Source organism: Scyliorhinus torazame, chromosome 10, assembly GCF_047496885.1.
Source record: "Scyliorhinus torazame isolate Kashiwa2021f chromosome 10, sScyTor2.1, whole genome shotgun sequence".
Classification (NCBI taxonomy): domain Eukaryota; kingdom Metazoa; phylum Chordata; class Chondrichthyes; order Carcharhiniformes; family Scyliorhinidae; genus Scyliorhinus; species Scyliorhinus torazame.
This window is the reverse complement of record NC_092716.1, coordinates 262,244,481-262,264,219: the sequence shown is the minus strand read 5'-3', so window position 1 is coordinate 262,264,219 and position 19,739 is coordinate 262,244,481. Positions and strand designations below refer to the sequence as shown.

Genomic DNA, 19,739 nt, shown 5'->3' with positions numbered 1-19,739 from the left:
ATTTACAGTGCAGAAGGAGGCCATTCGACCCATTGAGTCTGCACCGGCTCTTGGAAAGAGCACCCTACCCAAGGTCAACACCTCCACCCTATCCCCATAACCCAGTAACCCCACACAACACTAAGGGCAATTTTGGATACTAAGGGCAATTTAGCATGGCCAATCCACCTAACCTGCACATCCTTGGACTGTGGGAGGAAACCGGAGCACCCGGAGGAAACCCACACAGACACGGGGAGAACTTATTTTCTTAGTCCTATTTGAAGAACATCGTCAATATTTGTCCCTCAATCATCACCATCGAAGGTGATCTGGTCACTGTCTCATTGCTACTTGTGGGGACTTGCTGTGTGTAAACTGGCTGCGATGTTTCTGACATTTCTTCAAAAATACTTCACTTATTGCAAAGTGCTTTGGAGCGTTCTATGGCTGTGAAAAGTGTGATGTAAATACAAGTCTTTGTTTTAAATACCAGTCAAAAACCATTTAGGTTCACAAGCAGGTGGACGTTCAAAGTGCGACCAAAAGCGGCAACAAGCGCGAGGCACCAAAACGCAAGCCACCAAACGTGGCCCCGCGATGCTTCACCTATCGACCACCTCCCTGAAACTCACTGTAGCCTGGGACACATTCCACTCCCAGCTCCACTGGCAGAGAAACCCGCCTCTCTGCGGAAGGGACTGCCGTCCAATAAAGAGTGAATGCGCCAGAGTAGAGAAACGCTACTCATTGAACAGTGAGTTCACAAACAGGAAGAGTTGGCAAACAGCCCCGAGTTTGAGACACTCCTGGGGATTTTAGAATGCTGGAACATCAGAGTCATCGATCAAGTGCCACTCCTGCATCAACAATAAGGCTTACAATAGCACACCCTAAATTGTAAGTTTATGCTAGATTGGAGCTTAGAAAGGCAATGCCTTTAGCATTGACGATTCTCCACCCACCTCCAATTTCCTCTTGGCTTCCTCCTGCTCTAGCTTCTCGCTAGCGCGGCGGCGAGCTCTCTCCTCTTCAGCCTTCTTTCTATCCTCCTCCTCTTTCGCTTTGGCAATGTTCTCAAACTTGGAGCGGATGCTGCTTGCACTCCCACTGGCTGCAAAATGAAAACACTGGACTAAAACAAAAAGTCATGAAGTTGTGGAAACCTCTCTCCCAGAGTGCCAAGCCACAGCAAGGAATTGGCACAGCACAGCAAGTTCCAAAGGTTTAAAAATAAAATTAATCGTTATACTGAAAATCAGTCACGTACCACACAAGCTGGAGAGGTAAGCTTCTCCACAGTCAGTGTAAAGGAAATTTAGTAACTCGAGGGGACTGGTAGACAAGGGTAACATCACGAGCAGACCACACAAAATGGTTGAACAAAATTGTAATACTCCTTGAAGGTCATACGTACCAGCTTCCACCGGCTTGGTTTTCTGATAAGCTGGTGCCAACCTATCAATATCATCAAAGGATGCTGCACTCTGTAATCAGGAAGTTTGGCATTAGGAACAGCTTTCCACAATACCAGTCTATTATTGCTGCCTTCTCCATGACATTCTCTCCCCTGCTGTGCGTCAGCTAGGCAGTTTTTTAATACTGTTTGCAAGGCATCTTGTTTGAGGCTCTCCGTTGGAAAAAGCTTAACTCGTTAATTTATAGCAGACATAAAATTAATGCATATTTAGTATAAATGTTAGCAGACTCGGATGTCAAACAGAAAACTGTTGCCTTGTTACAGAGGGCAACATTCATCACAACGCTCTGAACAGTTTCCTGGCAAAGGCTGAGAAGACAACTCAGGAACAAACATGAAAGCATGTATTGGAAGTCTAAGAAACAGGATTTTCAGCTCTACGGGGATGAGCCCACCTTCCAAAGAAACAGATACATTAAAGCAGTTTCCAAGAGTTCCCATTGGACAATAAAAGTGCGTGTTGCGGTCGCTATTTTCCAGAATTCTGGTCACTGTTTCAAAGTCCAGACAGCTAGGGATCAGGGGAAAAAGCAAAAGTGAAATGAAAGAAATGGGAGGAGAAGATCGACATACATTAAATCTACTATTGATGACTTTCAAGTACAAATATGGAAATGCCTCCTTTTGTTTTGCTAATCACTTCTGATTGTGCCATGGGCATTCAAGGAAAATAACAACTTTTAAATGCAACTTTAACATTAGAAGCAGCTCACTTCACAGGGGAATTATAAAATAAAATATCAGGAGTTTTTATTTCCTGAATGCTTCAAAGGACGGGGATTTGAATTACAGGCTTGGGTAAGGTCGACAAGAAAAGCTAACGGCTTAAGGACTAGGGGACACGGATTTAAAGTATTGGGCAAGAAATGAAGGGGTAACGTGAGCAAGAATCTTTTTTTTGTAGATTTAGAGTATTCAGTTATTCTGTTTTCAATTAAGGGGAAAGTTCACGTGGCCAATCCACCTACCCTGCACATCTTTTGGGTTGTGGGGGTGGTGAGACCCACGTAGACACGGGGAGAATGTGCAAACTCCACACGGTAAGTGACCCGGGGCAAGGATCGAACCCGGGTCCTCGGTGCTGTGAGGCAGCAGTGCTGACCACTGCGCCACCGTGCCGGCCCTAAGAACCTCTTTTTGCACGGCAATTGGTAATGGCCTGGAAGTTGGGGAGGAGGTGGCACGAGAGGAGTGGAAGCAGCAATGATCGGAGATTTCAAAAGGAAATTGGATGGACACTGGAAGGAAATAAAGTTGCAGGGTCACAGGGCAGAGCGGGGGAATGGAACTGATTGCATGACCCCACGGAGAGCCTTCGAGAGATACTTGGGCAGATGACTAGAAGCTTGGCCAATGGGTTAGGTTTTAAAGAACATAAAGGTGGAAAGCAAATAGAGGCGTGGAGAGGCTTTTTATATTTTAATATCAAACTGAGAGGGAGAATGCAGCAGCCCTGGGATTGGGAGGATGGATAAAACAAAAAACAAATATAACAAAGCAAATATACAATTTCCAATAGGACTTGGTGAGGCACAAATGGCATTTGGTCATGTTTTGAGTGGCCTGTTATAGAAAGACAGTGAGAGCTATTTGGAAATTAAGATTCTCTATGAAGATATCGGAGAGGAAAGATCTGAAAGGCTGGAGTTCAATGCACTGGAGTTGGTTATTAGAACATGAAAGCATTAAAAACGGGAGAGTATTTCCCAATGGTGGGGACTCGATGACTGAGGTTTAAACTCATCAATATCAAAGTGATGTGGAATACGTTACCACAAGTTGCAATTGAAACCAAGGCAGTCGCGACACTTGAAAAAGAGATTTAAAACGTTCTCGAGGAGGCAAACTGTTGATAGGGAATGTACGGAAAATAGGACTAGAGATGACAACTCCAGCATATACTAGTATCAGCACGATGGGCCAAATAGCCTGCTCCAAAGTTTTAAATTACTGTGGTTCTATTAGGGTTACTTGTTCAACTCCACAGATCTTCACTTGAATCTTAAGGTTTACAATCTGTTTTTATCCTACAATCACCATCCATCCACAAGTTCAGATGCGGGCGATCACTGATAAACTCCTCGAACACATTAAAGAAGTTAGAATTTAATTAAAAATGGATACAGCGAAACAAATGGGACCAGAGTAATCTCCACAATAGTTTTGACCACAGTGAGGAATTTCCCCAGAGTTTTCCACCCCCAAACTGGCCGGTTTTTAAAAATTCAGGAGGGAGGGAGACCTGGGCGTATATACGTCTGTCTGTGAAGATGGCAGGACAGAATTGAGAGTTCATAAAATCTATGGCAGGACAGGGTCGAGAGTACAAAAGCAAGTGGGTTATGTTTTGAAACATTGGTTTGGCCTCCACTTGAGCATTGTATTCAATTCTTTGCACCACAATCTAGGAATGACATGGAGGTAGTTGATACAGTGCAGAAATGATTCACAAAAATGGTTCCACATTGAGGAACTTCAGTTGTGTAGAAAGATTGGCAAGGTTGGAACCATTTTCCTTGGCGAAGATGGAGGGGAGATTTAATAATAAAATTAGTCTTATAACTGATTCAAGGCAGCACAGTGGTTAGCACTGCAGCCTCACGGCGCCAAGGTCCCAGGTCCGATCCTAGCTCTGGGTCACTGTCCGTGTGGAGTTTGCACATTCTCCCCGTGTTTGCGTGGGTTTGCATGGGTATTCCACAACCCAAAGATGTGCAGGCTAGGTGGACTGGTCACACTAAATTGCCCCTTAATTGGAAAAATATTAATTGGGTACTTTAAATTTTTTTTAAACATTTTTTAAATAACTGATTCAAAATCATGGACAGAGTAGATGGGGAGAAACTGCTCCCATTGGTGGAAGGATTAAGAACAGGGGGGCCAGATTTAATGTAATTGGTATAAGAAGCAGTGCAAACATGAGGACGCAGCGAGTGATTGGGATCTAGAATGTGCTGCCTGAAAGTGTGGTGGAGGCACGAGAGGGTTATCTGAAAAAGGAAGAATGTGTAGGGCTATAGGGAGGCGGCCAGGAGCTGACACCCAGTAAATTGTTCCTTCAGAGAGCCAGCATGGGGCCAAATGGTAGAAGTGGCCATTCCGTTTTCTTCCCTTTCCCAGGCCATCTCGCTTTTTGGTGGGACAGTCTATATGATGATGCACAAGTTATCATAATTTGTTTGCGACAGGCCTGATCAACCAGAAGGTCTCATCCTGCACGTAATTATTTGCATGTTTTTCTCGACTTGATGTAAAATTAGCTGGGTGAGTTTATAATATATATATTTTTAAATAGTTTCTTTAGTATTGTGGCTGCAAGAGCGGGTCAGAGGCTGGCAATTCTTCAGCGAGTAACTCGCCTCCCGACTTCCCAAAGCATTTCCACAATATACAATGCCACAAGTCAGGGGTGTGATGGGATACTCTCCACTTGGCGGGATGAGTGCAGCTCCAACAACACTCAAGAGGCTCGATGGTATCCAGGCCAAAGCAGCCGCTTGGGTGGCACCCCACCCAGCACATTCACTCCCTCCATTGCCCACACAGTGTGGTGGGGTATATTCGATCTAAAGCAGTATTGCAGGAACTCACGCAAGGCTCCTTTGACAGCACCTTCCAAACACTCGACCTGCCCAGTTGAAAGTTAAGTACAGCAGATACCTGGGAACCCCACCACCTGGAGGTTCACCTCCAAGTCACTCACCATCCTGACTTGGAAATATATTGTCATTCCTTCACTGTCGCTGAGGCAAAATCCTGGAACTCCCTCCCTAACAGCACTGTGGGGGTACCTACTCCTCACGGACTGAAGTGGTTCAAGACAGCGGCGCACCACCACCTTGTCAAGGGCAATTAGGGATGGGTAACAAATTCAGGCCTAGACAACACCTATACCCCATAAATGAAAAGATTTTTGAAACTCACCTTATCCATCCGGTCTTTTTGGACACCATACTTGCCTCCAAATCCCTTTGAATAGTCTGAAATAAGAGGTTGAGAGAGTAAGTTTCAGCTGGGAAAAGGGTATTCCAGTGCGAGCAGAATGAGCATGCAACATTTAGTGAAAGCAGCCAAATTGAACGCAAAAGGCTTCTCATTTTAATTGGCAGCCAAGGTTGGATTAGGCTCAATTAGATTGGCCACGAGAAGAGGAAAATTATACTGACGCAGGTTATCAATTTGGCATTTTGTTTGTCCGCATTTTGAAATGGATAAGCAGAGTTTATAACAAGAAAGTAAATGAGATGTCGGAATGAATGGCCTGACTACTCCAGGCATGCTAATGTCAGGCTTTCAGAAAGGAAGGTAGCTTTGATTGAGGTAAATGTACAAGCAGAAATAAAGTCTATAGATCACAGGACAACAACAAATAAATGCACCGGTTTGCAGCACAGACCTTTGAGGCATTTAGCTGAAAAATTACTTTTATGTCCCATTTGACCTGGGATCAGGAAATAAACTGGATGATGCATGCCCTCCATGATCGAGCCCAGATTCAGAACTCTCTTCACCCCCCCCCACCCCCAACGCTCCCCCAAATAAAACTGGGTTTCTGAGGATCAATGTTACCACAATGGTCAATGGTGTTGTGTATAATCACCTCAATACCACGCCTTAAATATAAAGGGCATGCAGTCCAGAGCACTGCTCAAAGCTCTTTCCCCAGGTCACGGGGAGGCAAATGCTGCTTAAAATATGGATATTTAGATTAACCGTCTTGATTAGGCTACTTACTGGCAGCCTGGCTACCTGGGGCACTCCAGCTAACATTTCGATGAACCTGGCCACGAGGAAGGTTTCACTCAAATGTTCCTGATGCATAACGTTGAACTGAGGGATTCAAACGAGAGCATCAAGTCTATTGGGCAATCTTAAACGTTTGGTGTTTAAGTAAACATTGACTGCTCACCGAAGAAAGATCTGAAGCGGTAATGTTTCAGTGTGCTTTACTGGAACACAATGAAGGCAGCCACAAGGAAGCACTTTGAGACTGTAGTCTGGAGCTTGTATCGAATATTTGCTGCTGTAGGAGAAGCCATGTACCTACGCTGAGGAAGTTACAATAAGGTATGGCAGACGGCAGGCTGCTTGCTGCTGCATCAATATCCTTTCAGAGCTGTTGGGAGAACGTTATCTGGAAGAGTTAACTGTGCAGCTCTCACGGGCTTCTCACCAATCTAGTTTGGCACATCGACAGGGAGGCCGTGTGGGGTAACAGGCAACAGGGCTCCGCTGCCACTTAGGGTCACCTCAGTGCGAGGCAGTGCTTCCAGGAGGTAAGGGAAGGAATGTGGGGAGAAATCCACTTCTAATACCCACTGCAAAATACTGGAGAAAAGAAAAAGCCGCTGAAAGGGTCTGTGCTTAAATCTAATGCATCTTAAGAAACCAGAGTGTGGCCTGGCATCAGACTCTGCCTTGTTGAGACTCGTGCTTGGCCAGTTTTTCCTTGTAATCGAATCCCACCGCAGATCTGTCCTGGTTTTCTGTCTCAACACCATATTTCCCGCCGAAACCTCTCTTATAGTCTGTGAATACACATGCAACCAAGACAAGGACGACGACAACAAAAAAAAGAAAACAAGCCAAATTAGGTCGGACATGTTATACAACAAAAAAAAAAAGACAAAAAAAAAAGCACACAGTACGATATTGTACAAAACTGTAAAAAAAAAAACAGATTGGTTCAAAACACAACACAATTTAGTGAGTTTTCTATTGTTAAGAACAATTGGATTCTTGTTAAACGCCATCATCTGCAAATGCCAGTTAGTTCTACCAAAGCTGTTTCGGGCTTCGCTTTAAGCCAGTGCCCGTGACAAAAGACCAACACCACGGTTAGTGATCAGCAACAAAAACAAGCTCCTTTAGCCCACAGCACAGAAAGTTGCAGAAACCCTTTCAAATGCCAATGACAACCAACACCACCAGAAATTGAGAGCTAGAAACAACACTTTTTGAATAGCACCAGTACAAGTGTTAAGATGACAGATAATAATCTTTATTATTGTCACAAGTAGGCTTACATTAACACTGCAATAAGTTACTGTGAAAATCCAATTTGCAAACCTGCTTATCCTTTAATGAAAAGGAAAACGAGTTCCTACTTGTATATTATGAGCAAGCTTTCTTACAAATAGTAAACAGTATTTCAGAACAGTGTCCATTAATCATTTACCATCAGCCTCACAAATCAAAAAAATTGGTCTCCTACCGATTTAACTTTGAGGACTGGGCACTGACAAATCCTAATTTAACAGATCGAGATCACCGTTTGGAGCCTGTGCTGATGGCAACTGCACGGGATTTGAAGAAGTTCTTTACACTATAGGTCACAGAATAGCCATTGAACAAGTTAGTGACAATCTCTTTTCACTGGCTAATAAGCACCCCAAACTCAATTCATGACCCATTATCCCAAAGCTTATTTATCGATAACAAAAAAAATTAACTAGAGTTGTTTTTTATTGATTGATTCATAGGACGTAGGTGTCACTGGCACAGGTAGCATCTATTGTCCATCCCACATTCGCCCTAGAAGATGCAGGTCACACGTTTGGGAGGTTCTGTCAAAGGCATGGGACAAGTTCTTCAGTTCCAGATTCAAAGTCAAGTCTCCACAAACAAAGTGCCGTTTTCTCTGTAGCTGAGACAATTTTGGATAGTATTGTGTCATCAAATATCAAACTATCCAAGTACAGTAATGATGGCACATGCACACATGCACAAAATGGACATCCGGCTGCTTAGTTAACAAAGGCAAAACAATTCTATTCTGATTAACGCTGAAAAGATATACAGACAGTCCTCGGACTAACGAGACGTTTCCAGGAAAGAATCGTAAGTCAAATGTCATAAAGTCGGAACCGATTTTCCATCGGATCCATCGGATTCCCGCACCAGCCTCCCCGAACAGGCGCCGGAATGTGGCGACGAGGGGCTTTTCACAGTAACTTCATTTGAAGACTACTTGTGACAATAAGCGATTTTCATTTCATTGTCATTTCATTTCATTTCATGATATAAATGAGGAATTGGTTCCTGAACCAATGCCAGAAATCGTACATGGTGCGCCTGGTGGTGTTAAATACTCTCGACTCTTGCCCTGTGAAATTGCTACGGTGACTGTTGATGCCTGCACGTCTTAGCGCAAGTTCCTCGGTTAGTGTGGGAGATATAATGAAGCCATCGATCACCGTCAGTTGCCTGTTTAAACTTGTATTTCTGTGAGTCTGAGCACTTATTAAATAAAATATAAGCATACAATGCATTAAAAAGTGCCCCAAAAAAGCAACAGAATAAAACGACTCGTTTGCAACCTAATAAAGACGGTTCAACCTGTCCAGTCATACAGACGAGCAGCGCAGAACATCAATGCACGTGTATGAACATGCTGGGAAGGCATAGTACAGCCAAAGCAGATGTTGCAAAGTTGGAATGGGGTGTCAATTCATAAATGCCAATGCCGTTCATTGTAAACCGAATGCCACGGAGTTGAGGACTGTCGGTAGTCTAGAAGTTAGAGTCAGATATTTCAGGAGTGAAATTGGGAAATATCTGAAGCAATTTGCCAAGACTTCGTTGACAACACTTCTCAAACCCATGACCTCTCCCCTCTGGAAGAATAAGAGCAGGGGATTGGGAAGACCACCACCTGCAAATTCCACGCCCCCAATTCACTTCCGATTTAGAAATGTAATGGTCAGGTGGTCATAATCATGGAATTCCCACCCTAGCAAAACAGAGAGTGCACCGACACTACATGGATTGCTGTGGTTTCAGGGGCAATAATAGATGATCAGTAGACACTGGCCCTCCAACGATGCCCTCAGCCCTTCAACAAATCAGATAATATTTACAGAATTTGCTTTTGTGAAATAAACCCAAAATAAATGAATTGTGGTGAAGTTCATCGCTACAATATATTTTTACGTCCAGTTATTACTGCAAGGCTCCTGCTATATAGAGAAGTGGAAACAGAGTCCGTAATAGTTCAAAAATAGAAAACCTACAGAGCACAGGGAAGAAACAGAGTAACGTGACAGTGTAAAACTGAGGGCTGAGAGTTGGCACAAGTACGATGGGATGATTACTGTGCAATTCTATATGCCTATTTAGCAAATCTAATGAGTATTTAATAGAACGTTTTCCTAAAAAGATCACCGAGACAGTGTGTGTGTGTGTTTTTGTTTTAAATGCAGTTCTTGAGAACAGGACATGTGAGCAGTCAAAATTACATTGATAGTCAGACGAAATCTCGCTTTGCAGGAAGATGCGCAGGTATACCCTCGTGGAAATGCAACGTGCTTTCAAACTGAAGTGAACAACGCACCCTGTTCATTTATCTCAGTACAGAAGCCGCCCCCCTCACCCTCCCCAACATCGTGCCCCATCATTTTCCAGGGAGTGGGGTGGAATTTGTTCGAGCCCACCCGATGACAAACAAGTGTGAGAACAATGAAAGGAGCATCGTGTGTCCCTGCAGGGTGATTGAAAAGGCAGAATCACATGCGTACTTCTGGAACTGCTCAAAGAGACTGCAATTGATGCAGTTACACCATGGAAAAGATATGGGGACAGCAGAGTTCTGTGTTTTTAATTGTCCCCGACTAATACCGTTATTGTCAAATCACTGTGGGTTGCATTCCTGCCACCAGCTATTGACAACCTAAACCAGCTGCTTTATCATCAATTGTCCAGACAATCTACAGCATCAACAATGGGGCAGGCATTGTCACTGGTGCGCTTTGTGTGAGGAATCCAATTTATCAGCATAGCACAGGAAATCCTGACAAGTGACAGAAGTTAACCTTGCTGACCACTGTAACAGTGGCCGTTTTAACCAAACAAAAAACAAGATTTCAATTGGACAATACTAAACTCGTTCTCCTGTTCAAAAACTTCCAACCAACTCGTACTATAATGAGTTTGTCAATAGCAGCTAATGCCAAAATATTGCACAGAACATTCTCATTATCGGCTCACATATCAGGTGGAGAATTACGCTTCCCCCCAAAAAAAAGTTCTTACAGAGCCAGAGTCAGAGTCCTTAAACACAGGAAGGCTTTCAGTCCATTGAGTCCATGCTGCGTGGGGCAATCCAGTTAGCCCCACTCTCTCCCTCAGCTCTGCACCTTTATTCTCCATCGTGTCCACCCAATTACCTTTCGAAATCAATCATCCCCTGGGCTGTCATCACCGACCATCTCCCATGATGGTCGCAGAATTACGTTCCTATCTCCACTTTTGGGAGAGATGCCACAGTTTAGCATTTCCTGTACTTGAACGAGCCAACCAGAACTATAAGCTTAACTAACTGCTTGGTGCAGGAACATGCACACCTCCTCCAGCAGAAAGTATTCTGCTTACAGATACTGGACACATTTCTCATTCCCCTTTTGCCTTGGAAAGAGTCCAGAGGAGGTTCACAAGAATGATCCCTGGAATGAAGAACTTGGCGTATGAGGAAAGGTTGAGGACTCTGGGTCTGTACTCGGAGTTTAGAAGGATGAGGGGGGATCTTGTTGAAACTTAAAGGATACTGCGAGGCCTGGATAGAGTGGACGTGGAGAGGATGTTTCTGTCATAATATACACCAGTATATCATGGTGCAGACACACACTGGGACCAATCAACACACACAACACCGCAGCCAATCACCAGTGAGAGCACACGCACTATAAAGACAGGGGGCATCAGAGTTCCCGCTCATTCGAGTTGCAGCTAGCTAGGAGGACAGAGCTCACAGCCTGCAACACAGACATTCACCATGTGCTGAGTGCATCGACTGGTTAGGACAAGGCAAAGGTCTTTAGTTAAAGCTAGTATCTTATTAACCCACAGTCTGAGTATGTTTAAACAGTTAATGATTCAATAAAATAGTGTTGCACTATTTCAAGTGTTGGTGACCTGTATGTGATCCAGAACACCCAACACATCAGTTTCCACTTGTAAGAAAAATTAGAAGCAGAGGACACCATCTCAGACTGAAGGGACGATCCTTTAAAACAGAGATGAGGAGGAATTTCTTCAGCCAGAGGGTGGTGAATCTGTGGAACTCTTTGCCGCAGAAGGCTGTGGAGGCCAAATCATGGAGTGTCTTTAAGACAGAGATAGATAGGTTCTTGATTAATATGGGGATATGGGGTTATGGGGAGAAGGCAGGAGAATGGGGATGAGAAAATATCAGCCATGATTGAATGGCGGAGCAGACTCGATGGGCCGAGTGGCCTAATTCTGCTCCTATGTCTTATGGTCTTATAGTCTGTTCTCTTCTTTCCAAATGGAACTAACTTGAATCTGAACAGCTGAGTCTATATGCTGAAAGGTCCCATGAACCATAGCCATCCTGGAGCAATTTCCCAACATCAATTTCAACCCTCTTCATCTTTTCACTAAGAACGCAAGAATTAGGGCAGGAAGAGGCCATTTGACCACTCGGGCCTGCACCGCCTTCAATAAGACCATAGCTGCTCTGATTTTAGCCTCAACTCCACATTCCTGCCTTACCCCCGATAACCTTTCACCTCATTGTTAATCAAGAATCTTGCTGCCTCTGCCTTAAAAGATTCAAATCTGCTGCCACTCGCTTTTAAGCCATGATGTGGAGATCCGGCGTTGGACTGGGGTGGGCACAGCAAGAAGTCTTACAACACCAGGTTAAAGTCCAACAGGTTTGTTTCGAATCACTAGCTTTCACAGTGCAGCTTTCATCCGAAGGCTAGTGATTTAAAACAAACGTGTTAGACTTTAACCTGGTGTTGTAAGACTTCTTACTATCTTTTAAAAAGTCCATACCACGCAGGATCTTATGTGCTTCAATCAAGTTGCTCTTATTCTTCTCAGCTCCAGAGGATGCAAGCCTCGCCTGACTAATCTTTCCTCATAAGATAATCCACCAATTCCAGGTATTAGTCTGGTAAACCTTCACTGAACTACATCCAATGCATTTACCTATTTAAGGAAGGATGGAGACCAATACTGCACACAGTGCTCCAGGTATGTTCTCACCAATGCCCTGTATAACTGAAACATAACCTCCCTAAGTTTTGTAATCATTTCCCCTCACAATAAACAACTTTTCATTAGCTTTCCTATTTACTCATAGTACCTGCATACTAACCTTTGCAGTACATGCAGTAGGGCACACACGTCCCTTTGCACCTCAGAACTCTACCATTTAGTTAATATTCTTCTTTTTTAAAAAATGTTCCTGCCAAAAGGGACAATTTTCCCACATCATACTCCATTTGCCAGATCTTTGCTCACTCACTTAACCGATCGATATCCATTTGCTGCCTTGTTTTGTCCTTGTTACATCTTACTTCCCGACCTACCTTTGTCCATTCTGTAAATTTAGCACCCATACTGTCATCCAATCATTTACATGAATTGTAAAACATCGAGGCCCCAGCACTGATCCCGGTGGCACACCATTCAGCACATCTTGCCAGTTTTACTTCAGATTTGAGGGAGCAAATCCTTTACCTTCGTTCCACATTCCAACATTCTCCCTTTCTCACACTCACACAAGTCTGCGCTTCTTGAGTCATAACTATTTTGTGCTGTTCCCAGCAAACGACCAGTCTCTGGCTGGGACCATCACCATCGACAATGCTCAATAATTCCTACAGATTTGCCACTTATCTCTAGTATATCAAAAGGTTACTGACCACTTACCTTTCTGAGATTCGTGAAGTTGTGTCGTCTCTTGGTGATCCCAGCCTAAGGCATTCTTGTCCTGTCGATCTGTCTGGACACCAAACTTTCCACCAAAACCTTTGACGTAGTCTAATTAAATCAAACATCAATTTGTGTGGAAGTGAATAGTGGGACTATCCCAAAACATAGGCTAATAATAAAAACTACTGCAAGGGGAGGAGGAATAGGTGACAATGGAAGGGAATAGAACATGGAAAAATACAGCACAGAACAGGCCCTTCAGCCCACGATGTTGTGCCGAACCTTTGTCCTAAATTAATCATAGATTATCATAGAATTTACAGTGCAGGAAGCCATTCGGCCCATTGAGTCTGGAAAGAGCACCCTACCCAAGGTCAACACCTCCACTCTATCCCCATAACCCAGTAACCCCACCCAACACTAAGGGCAATTTTGGACACTAAGGGCAATTTATCATGGCCAATCCACCTAACCTGCACATCTTTGGACTGTGGGAGGAAACCGGAGCAAACCAACGCACACACGGGGAGGATGTGCAGACTCCGCACAGACAGTGACCCAAGCCGGAATCGAACCTGGGACCCTGGAGCTGTGAAGCATTGTGCTATGCACAATGCTACCGTGCTGCCCTTAAGAACAAATTAATCTACACTATATCATTTTACCGTAATCCATGTACCTATCCAATAGCTGCTTGAAGGTCCCTAATGTTTCCGACTCAACTACTTCCACAGGCAGTGCATTCCATGCCCCCACTACTCTCTGGGTAAAGAACCTACCTCTGATATCCCTCCTATATCTTCCACCTTTCACCTTAAATTGATGTCCCCTTGTAATGGTTTGTTCCACCCGGGGAAAAAGTCTCTGACTGTCTACTCTACCTATTCCCCTGATCATCTTATAAGCCTCTATCAAGTCGCCCCTCATCCTTCTCCGTTCTAATGAGAAAAGGCCTAGCACCCTCAACCTTTCCTCGTAAGACCTACTCTCCATTCCAGGCAACATCCTGGTAAATCTCCTTTACACCTTTTCCAAAGCTTCCACATCCTTCCTAAAATGAGGCGACCAAAACTGCACACACTACTCCAAATGTGGCCTTCCCAAGGTTTTGTACAGCTGCAGCATCACCTCACGGCTCTTAAACTCCATCTGCCACTTCTCAGCCCAGCTCTGCATCCTATCTATGTCTCTTTGCAGCCGACAACAGCCCTCCTCACTATCCACAACTCCACCAATCTTCGTATCGTCTGCAAATTTACTCACCCACCCTTCAACTCCCTCATCCAAGTCATTAATGAAAATCACAAACAGCATAGAACCCAGAACTGATCCCTGCAGTACGCCACTGGTAACTGGGAACCAGGTTGAATATTTGCCATCCATCATCACTCTCAGACTTCTATCGGTTAGCCAGTTTGTTATCCAACTGGCCAAATTTCCCACTACCCCATGTCTCCTTACTTTCTGCATAAGCCTACCATGGGGAACCTTATCAAATGCCTTACTAAAATCCATGTACACTACATCCACTGCTTTACCTTGATCCACATGCTTGGTCACCTCCTCAAAGAATTCAATAAGACTTGTAAGGCAAGACCTACCCCTCACAAATCCGTGCTGACTATCCCTAATCAAGCAGTGTCTTTCCAGATGTTCAGAAATCCTATCCCTCAGTACCCTTTCCATTACTTTGCCTACCACCGAAGTAAGACTAACTGGCCTGTAATTCCCAGGGTTATCCCTATTCCCTTTTTTGAACAGAGGCACGACATTCGCCACTCTCCAATCCCCTGGTACCACCCCTGTTGACAGTGAGGACGAAAAGATCATTGCCAACAGCTCTGAAATTTCATCTCTACCTTCCCATAGAATCCTTGGATATATCCCGTCAGGCCCGTGGGACTTGTCTATCCTCAGGTTTTTCAAAATGCCCAACACATCTTCCTTCCTAACAAGTATTTCCTTGAGCTTACCAGTCTGTTTCACACTGTCCTCTCCAACAATATGGCCCCTCTCATTTGTAAATACTGAAGAAAAGTACTCGTTCAAGACCTCTCCTATCTCTTCAGACACAATACACAATCTCCCGCTACTGTCCTTGATCGGACCTACTCTCGCTCTAGTCATTCTCATATTTCTCACATATGTGTAAACGGCCTTGGGGTTTTACTTGATCCTACCCGCCAAAGATTTTTCATGCCCTCTGTTAGCTCTCCTAATCCCTTTCTTCAGTTCCCTCCTGGCTATCTTGTATCCCTCCAGCACCCTGTCTGAACCTTGTTTCCTCAGCCTTACATAAGTCTCCTTCTTCCTCTTAACAAGACATTCAACCTCTCTTGTCAACCATGGTTCCCTCACTCGACCATCTCTTCCCTGCCTGACAGGGACATGCATATCAAGGAAATGTAGTACCTGTTCCTTGAACAAGTTCCACATTTCACTTGTGTCCTTCCCTGACAGCCTATGTTCCCAACTTATGCACTTCAATTCTTGTCTGACAACATTGTATTTACCCTTCCCCCAATTGTAAACCTTGCCCTGTTGCACGCACCTATCCCTCTCCATTACTAAAGTGAAAGTCACAGAATTGTGGTCACTATCTCCAAAATGCTCCCCCACTAACAAATCTATCACTTGCCCTGGTTCATTACCAAGTACCAAATCCAATATGGCCTCCCCTCTGGTCGGACAATCTACATACTGTGTTAGAAAAGCTTCCTGGACACACTACACAAACACCACCCCATCCAAACTATTTGATCTAAAGAGTTTCCACTCAATGTTTGGGAAGTTGAAGTCACCCATGACTATTACCCTGTGACTTCAAACTGATCTGAGACAAGTGGTTAGCACTACTGCCTCACAGTGTCAGGGACCTGGGTTCAATGGCCTCGGGTGACTGTGTGGAGTTTGCACTTGGTTCCTTAACCTTTGAAACTCTAGCCAAACAAAACTATATTAAATAATCTGTGTTTGGAAATTTACATGAGATCATTAAGTTGGGAAAGAGAAATGTGACGAAGGTTGGTTTAAAGCAGAGTGCTAACACAATGTAAACGGAGGATATTATCCTGCACCCTCTCTGTACTGCATTAGACCTCATTCGATACTGACCGTAGGGAAGAACCTTTCAGTGATCAAGACCCACATCACTCACCTGTATAAGCACAAAAGAAAATACACCAGACAAAAGGTCTCCTGTTAAAACATGCCACGATTAACTGGGAGTGGCTGCCACTTTCAAAACTAGCATTGTAAATTCATACACCATTACCAACATTCTTCAGATTCCTTACATTCTGTGCAGACAGTCAATACACGAGGAGCAATCGCAATTCAAGTTGCAATACACCAGTCACCACATTATCCAAATCAACACCAACTTTGGGAACGAACCTTTTTGCGATTCATGCTTTTCGGTTTTTCCTTGGTATTCAAAGCCAACAGCACTTTTGTCCACTTTATCCTTTTCCACTCCATATTTGCCACCAAATCCTTTGGAATAATCTGCAGCAAACCAAAGTGTAACTTTAAATTAAGGCTGAAGAATTTTACTGGATAGAAAAGACACCTTCCGACCTGCTTCAAAATAAAAGCTTGTTCAGGGTGTACCTGAAAAGTAAATCAACGTTGGTACGATTGTCCATTCACAGCTGGATGCAAAGGTTACCTGACCAACCCCTCGGACCCGAATTGAAATTCAACTGACAGCCCTGAGTGGCTGATTAGTACAAGCCATGTCTTCACATCCGCACATTTCTCTAGTTTACAAAATGAATTGAATTCATTCAAGTGAAACATGGCATCAGAATGGAAATTAAGTCATTCAGAAGCTACCCAAATGTTTTCAAACGATTCCGGGAGGTGCAGTGGGTGGCAGGGAAGAAATGTCAATGAAGAGAATTTTTGATCAGGAAACAGTTCCCTGGAACATGTATTTTCAGCTAAATAGTCTAAACTTGCAAGATCCAGATATGTACTGTCATATTTTTGTTTCATTGGACCCTATTCTAATGCAATGTCATTTGAAGTAGAAAAATAAAATGTCAAGCTCAAACATTGCTTTATTTTGTGAACACATGATCTAAAATTTAGCATTTTTGGCATAACTAGATACAGATCAGAACATAGAACGATACAGCGCAGTACAGGCCCTTCGGCCCACGATGTTGCACCGACATGGGAAGTCAAAAAACAAAAGCCATCTAACCTACACTATGCCATTATCATCCATATGCTTATCCAATAAACTTTTAAATGCCCTCAATGTTGGCGAGTTCACTACTGTAGCAGGTAGGGCATTCCACGGCCTCACTACTCTTTGCGTAAAGAACCTACCTCTGACCTCTGTCCTATATCTATTACCCCTCAGTTTAAAGCTATGTCCCCTCGTGCCAGCCATTTCCATCCGCAGGAGAAGGCTCTCACTGTCCACCCTATCCAACCCCCTGATCATTTTGTATGTCTCTATTAAGTCTCCTCTTAACCTTCTTCTCTCGAACGAAAACAACCTCAAGTCCATCAGCCTTTCCTCATAAGATTTTCCCTCCATACCAGGCAACATCCTGGTAAATCTCCTCTGCACCCGCTCCAAAGCTTCCACGTCCTTCCTATACTGAGGTGACCAGAACTGTACGCAATACTCCAAATGCGGCCATACCAGAGTTTTGTACAGCTGCAACATGACCTCATGACTCCGGAACTCAATCCCTCTACCAATAAAGGCCAACACTCCATAGGCCTTCTTCACAACCCTATCAACCTGGGTGGCAACTTTCAGGGATCTATGTACATGGACACCGAGATCCCTCTGCTCATCCACACTTCCAAGAACTTTACCATTAGCCAAATATTCCGCATTCCTGTTATTCCTTCCAAAGTGAATCACCTCACACTTCTCTACATTAAACTCCATTTGCCACCTCTCAGCCCAGCTCTGCAGCTTATCTATGTCCCTCTGTAACCTGCAACATCCTTCTGCACTGATTATCTAACCAGCAACTGGAAAACCTTTGCAAGAATATGGGACAATTGCAAGATCAACCAAAAGATGTCAAGACTGATACAGGGAGAGAGGTATATTAAAAAGAAGATCCAGTTGAATGAAGTTAAGTTATAATTTAAGTTATGAAGAGAGGTTGGATTGGCTTGGGTTGTTTTCTCTGCAGCAGAGATGGCTGAGGGGCGACCTGATCGAGACGTACAAGATTATGAGGGGCATGGACAGGGTGGATAGGGAGCAGCTGTTCCCCTTATTTGAAGGGTCAGTTACGAGGGGGACACACGTTCAAAGTGAAGGGTAATTTGAGGAAAAACCTTTTTACCCAGAGGGTGGTGAGAGTCTGGAACGCGCTGCCTGGGCGGGTGGGAGAGGCGGGTTGCCTCACATCCTTTAAAAAGTACCTGGATGAGCACTTGGCACGTCTGAACATTCCAGGCTATGGAAAGTTGGATTAGGAGGCGGGTCAGGTGTTTTTCACGTGTTGGTGCCCCAAAGGGCCTCTTCTGCATTGCAGTATTGTGATTCTGTGAAGACAAGCCCGATAAGATACGGTCCTGAGCAAGAGACAGCAGCTTGATGTTGGAGAAGCAAACGATGAATTGTATGTACTCAGTAATCGAGATAATGGTGCCAGAATGCATTCTAATCACAAACAAAATAGATCACCGAGCAGTTTACTGTTAATCAATAAAATGGAAACTGAAAGCTAAAGTTTATGCCTGTAAAACTAGTGAATCATTGGCAAAGCATCAGAATTAAATAAGCACACAGAAGAAATGTTTTTAATTAATTTACCGGATGTGGGCGTCATGGCTCGGCCAGCATTTATTGCCCATCCGTAATTGCCCTCAATAAGTTGGTGGTGAGCCACCATCTTGAACCACTGCAGCCCGTGTGGTGTAGGTACACCCGCAGTGCTGTTAGGAGAGATTCCAGGAGCGACAGAGAAGATACGGCGATATTTTTCCAAGTCAAGGTGGTGAGTAATTTGGTAGGAGTACCTCCAGGTGGTGGTGTCCCCAGGTATCTGCAGCCTTTGTTCTCGGGATGTAATGGCCATGGGAATGCAATATATAGCATGGATAAGGGAGAAGGTACCTCCAGATATGAAAAGCCAGTAAACTCACGGCTAAGGTCAGAATATGTGGAGCTCGGGACAAGTAACAGAAGGGGTAGCAAGCTGTCTACAAAACAGAAAACAAAGTAGGTGGGAAATGGTGTCCCACAGGGAGTGATGCTGGGACCACTGTGTTCACCGTTTATATAAACGGTGTGAACATTGTTTTGCAATTTAGTTCATACAGAGGACTGCAACAAAATACAGAAGAAATGAATAAACTTGCAGAATGGGCATTCATTGGCAAATTAACTTCAATATAGCTAAGTGTAAGCCAACACATTTCAGTAGGTGAATAGGGCGGCTCAGATTTTCACAGAAGACCATTGAGTCCATCACGTCTGTACCGGCCCTCTGCAGGAACTCATCTCGTCTCACTCCTCCCACCTTTTCCCAATTGCCCTGAAAATATAGTTATCTAATTTTCTTGAAAGCCACAATCAAATCTGCCTCCATCGTCCTCTCAGGCAGCGCATTCC

General features: G+C 44.0%; 1 protein-coding gene across 3 annotated transcripts in view; it reads right to left on the bottom strand.

The window, feature by feature from the left end:
- Window positions 1–19,739, bottom strand: part of cttn (cortactin) — an 89,709-nt gene that overhangs the window by 11,124 nt on the left and 58,846 nt on the right. For 2 of the 3 annotated variants that reach the window (XM_072466752.1, XM_072466753.1), the window contains exons 7-12: window positions 16,538–16,648; window positions 13,139–13,249; window positions 6,877–6,987; window positions 5,384–5,439; window positions 1,397–1,466; window positions 945–1,093 (exon numbers count right to left, since the gene is read on the bottom strand). In XM_072466752.1, the coding sequence (XP_072322853.1) occupies window positions 945–1,093; window positions 1,397–1,466; window positions 5,384–5,439; window positions 6,877–6,987; window positions 13,139–13,249; window positions 16,538–16,648 (608 nt within the window). The remainder of the gene's footprint in view (window positions 1–944; window positions 1,094–1,396; window positions 1,467–5,383; window positions 5,440–6,876; window positions 6,988–13,138; window positions 13,250–16,537; window positions 16,649–19,739) is intronic. The other variant, XM_072466754.1, reaches the window with a different exon arrangement.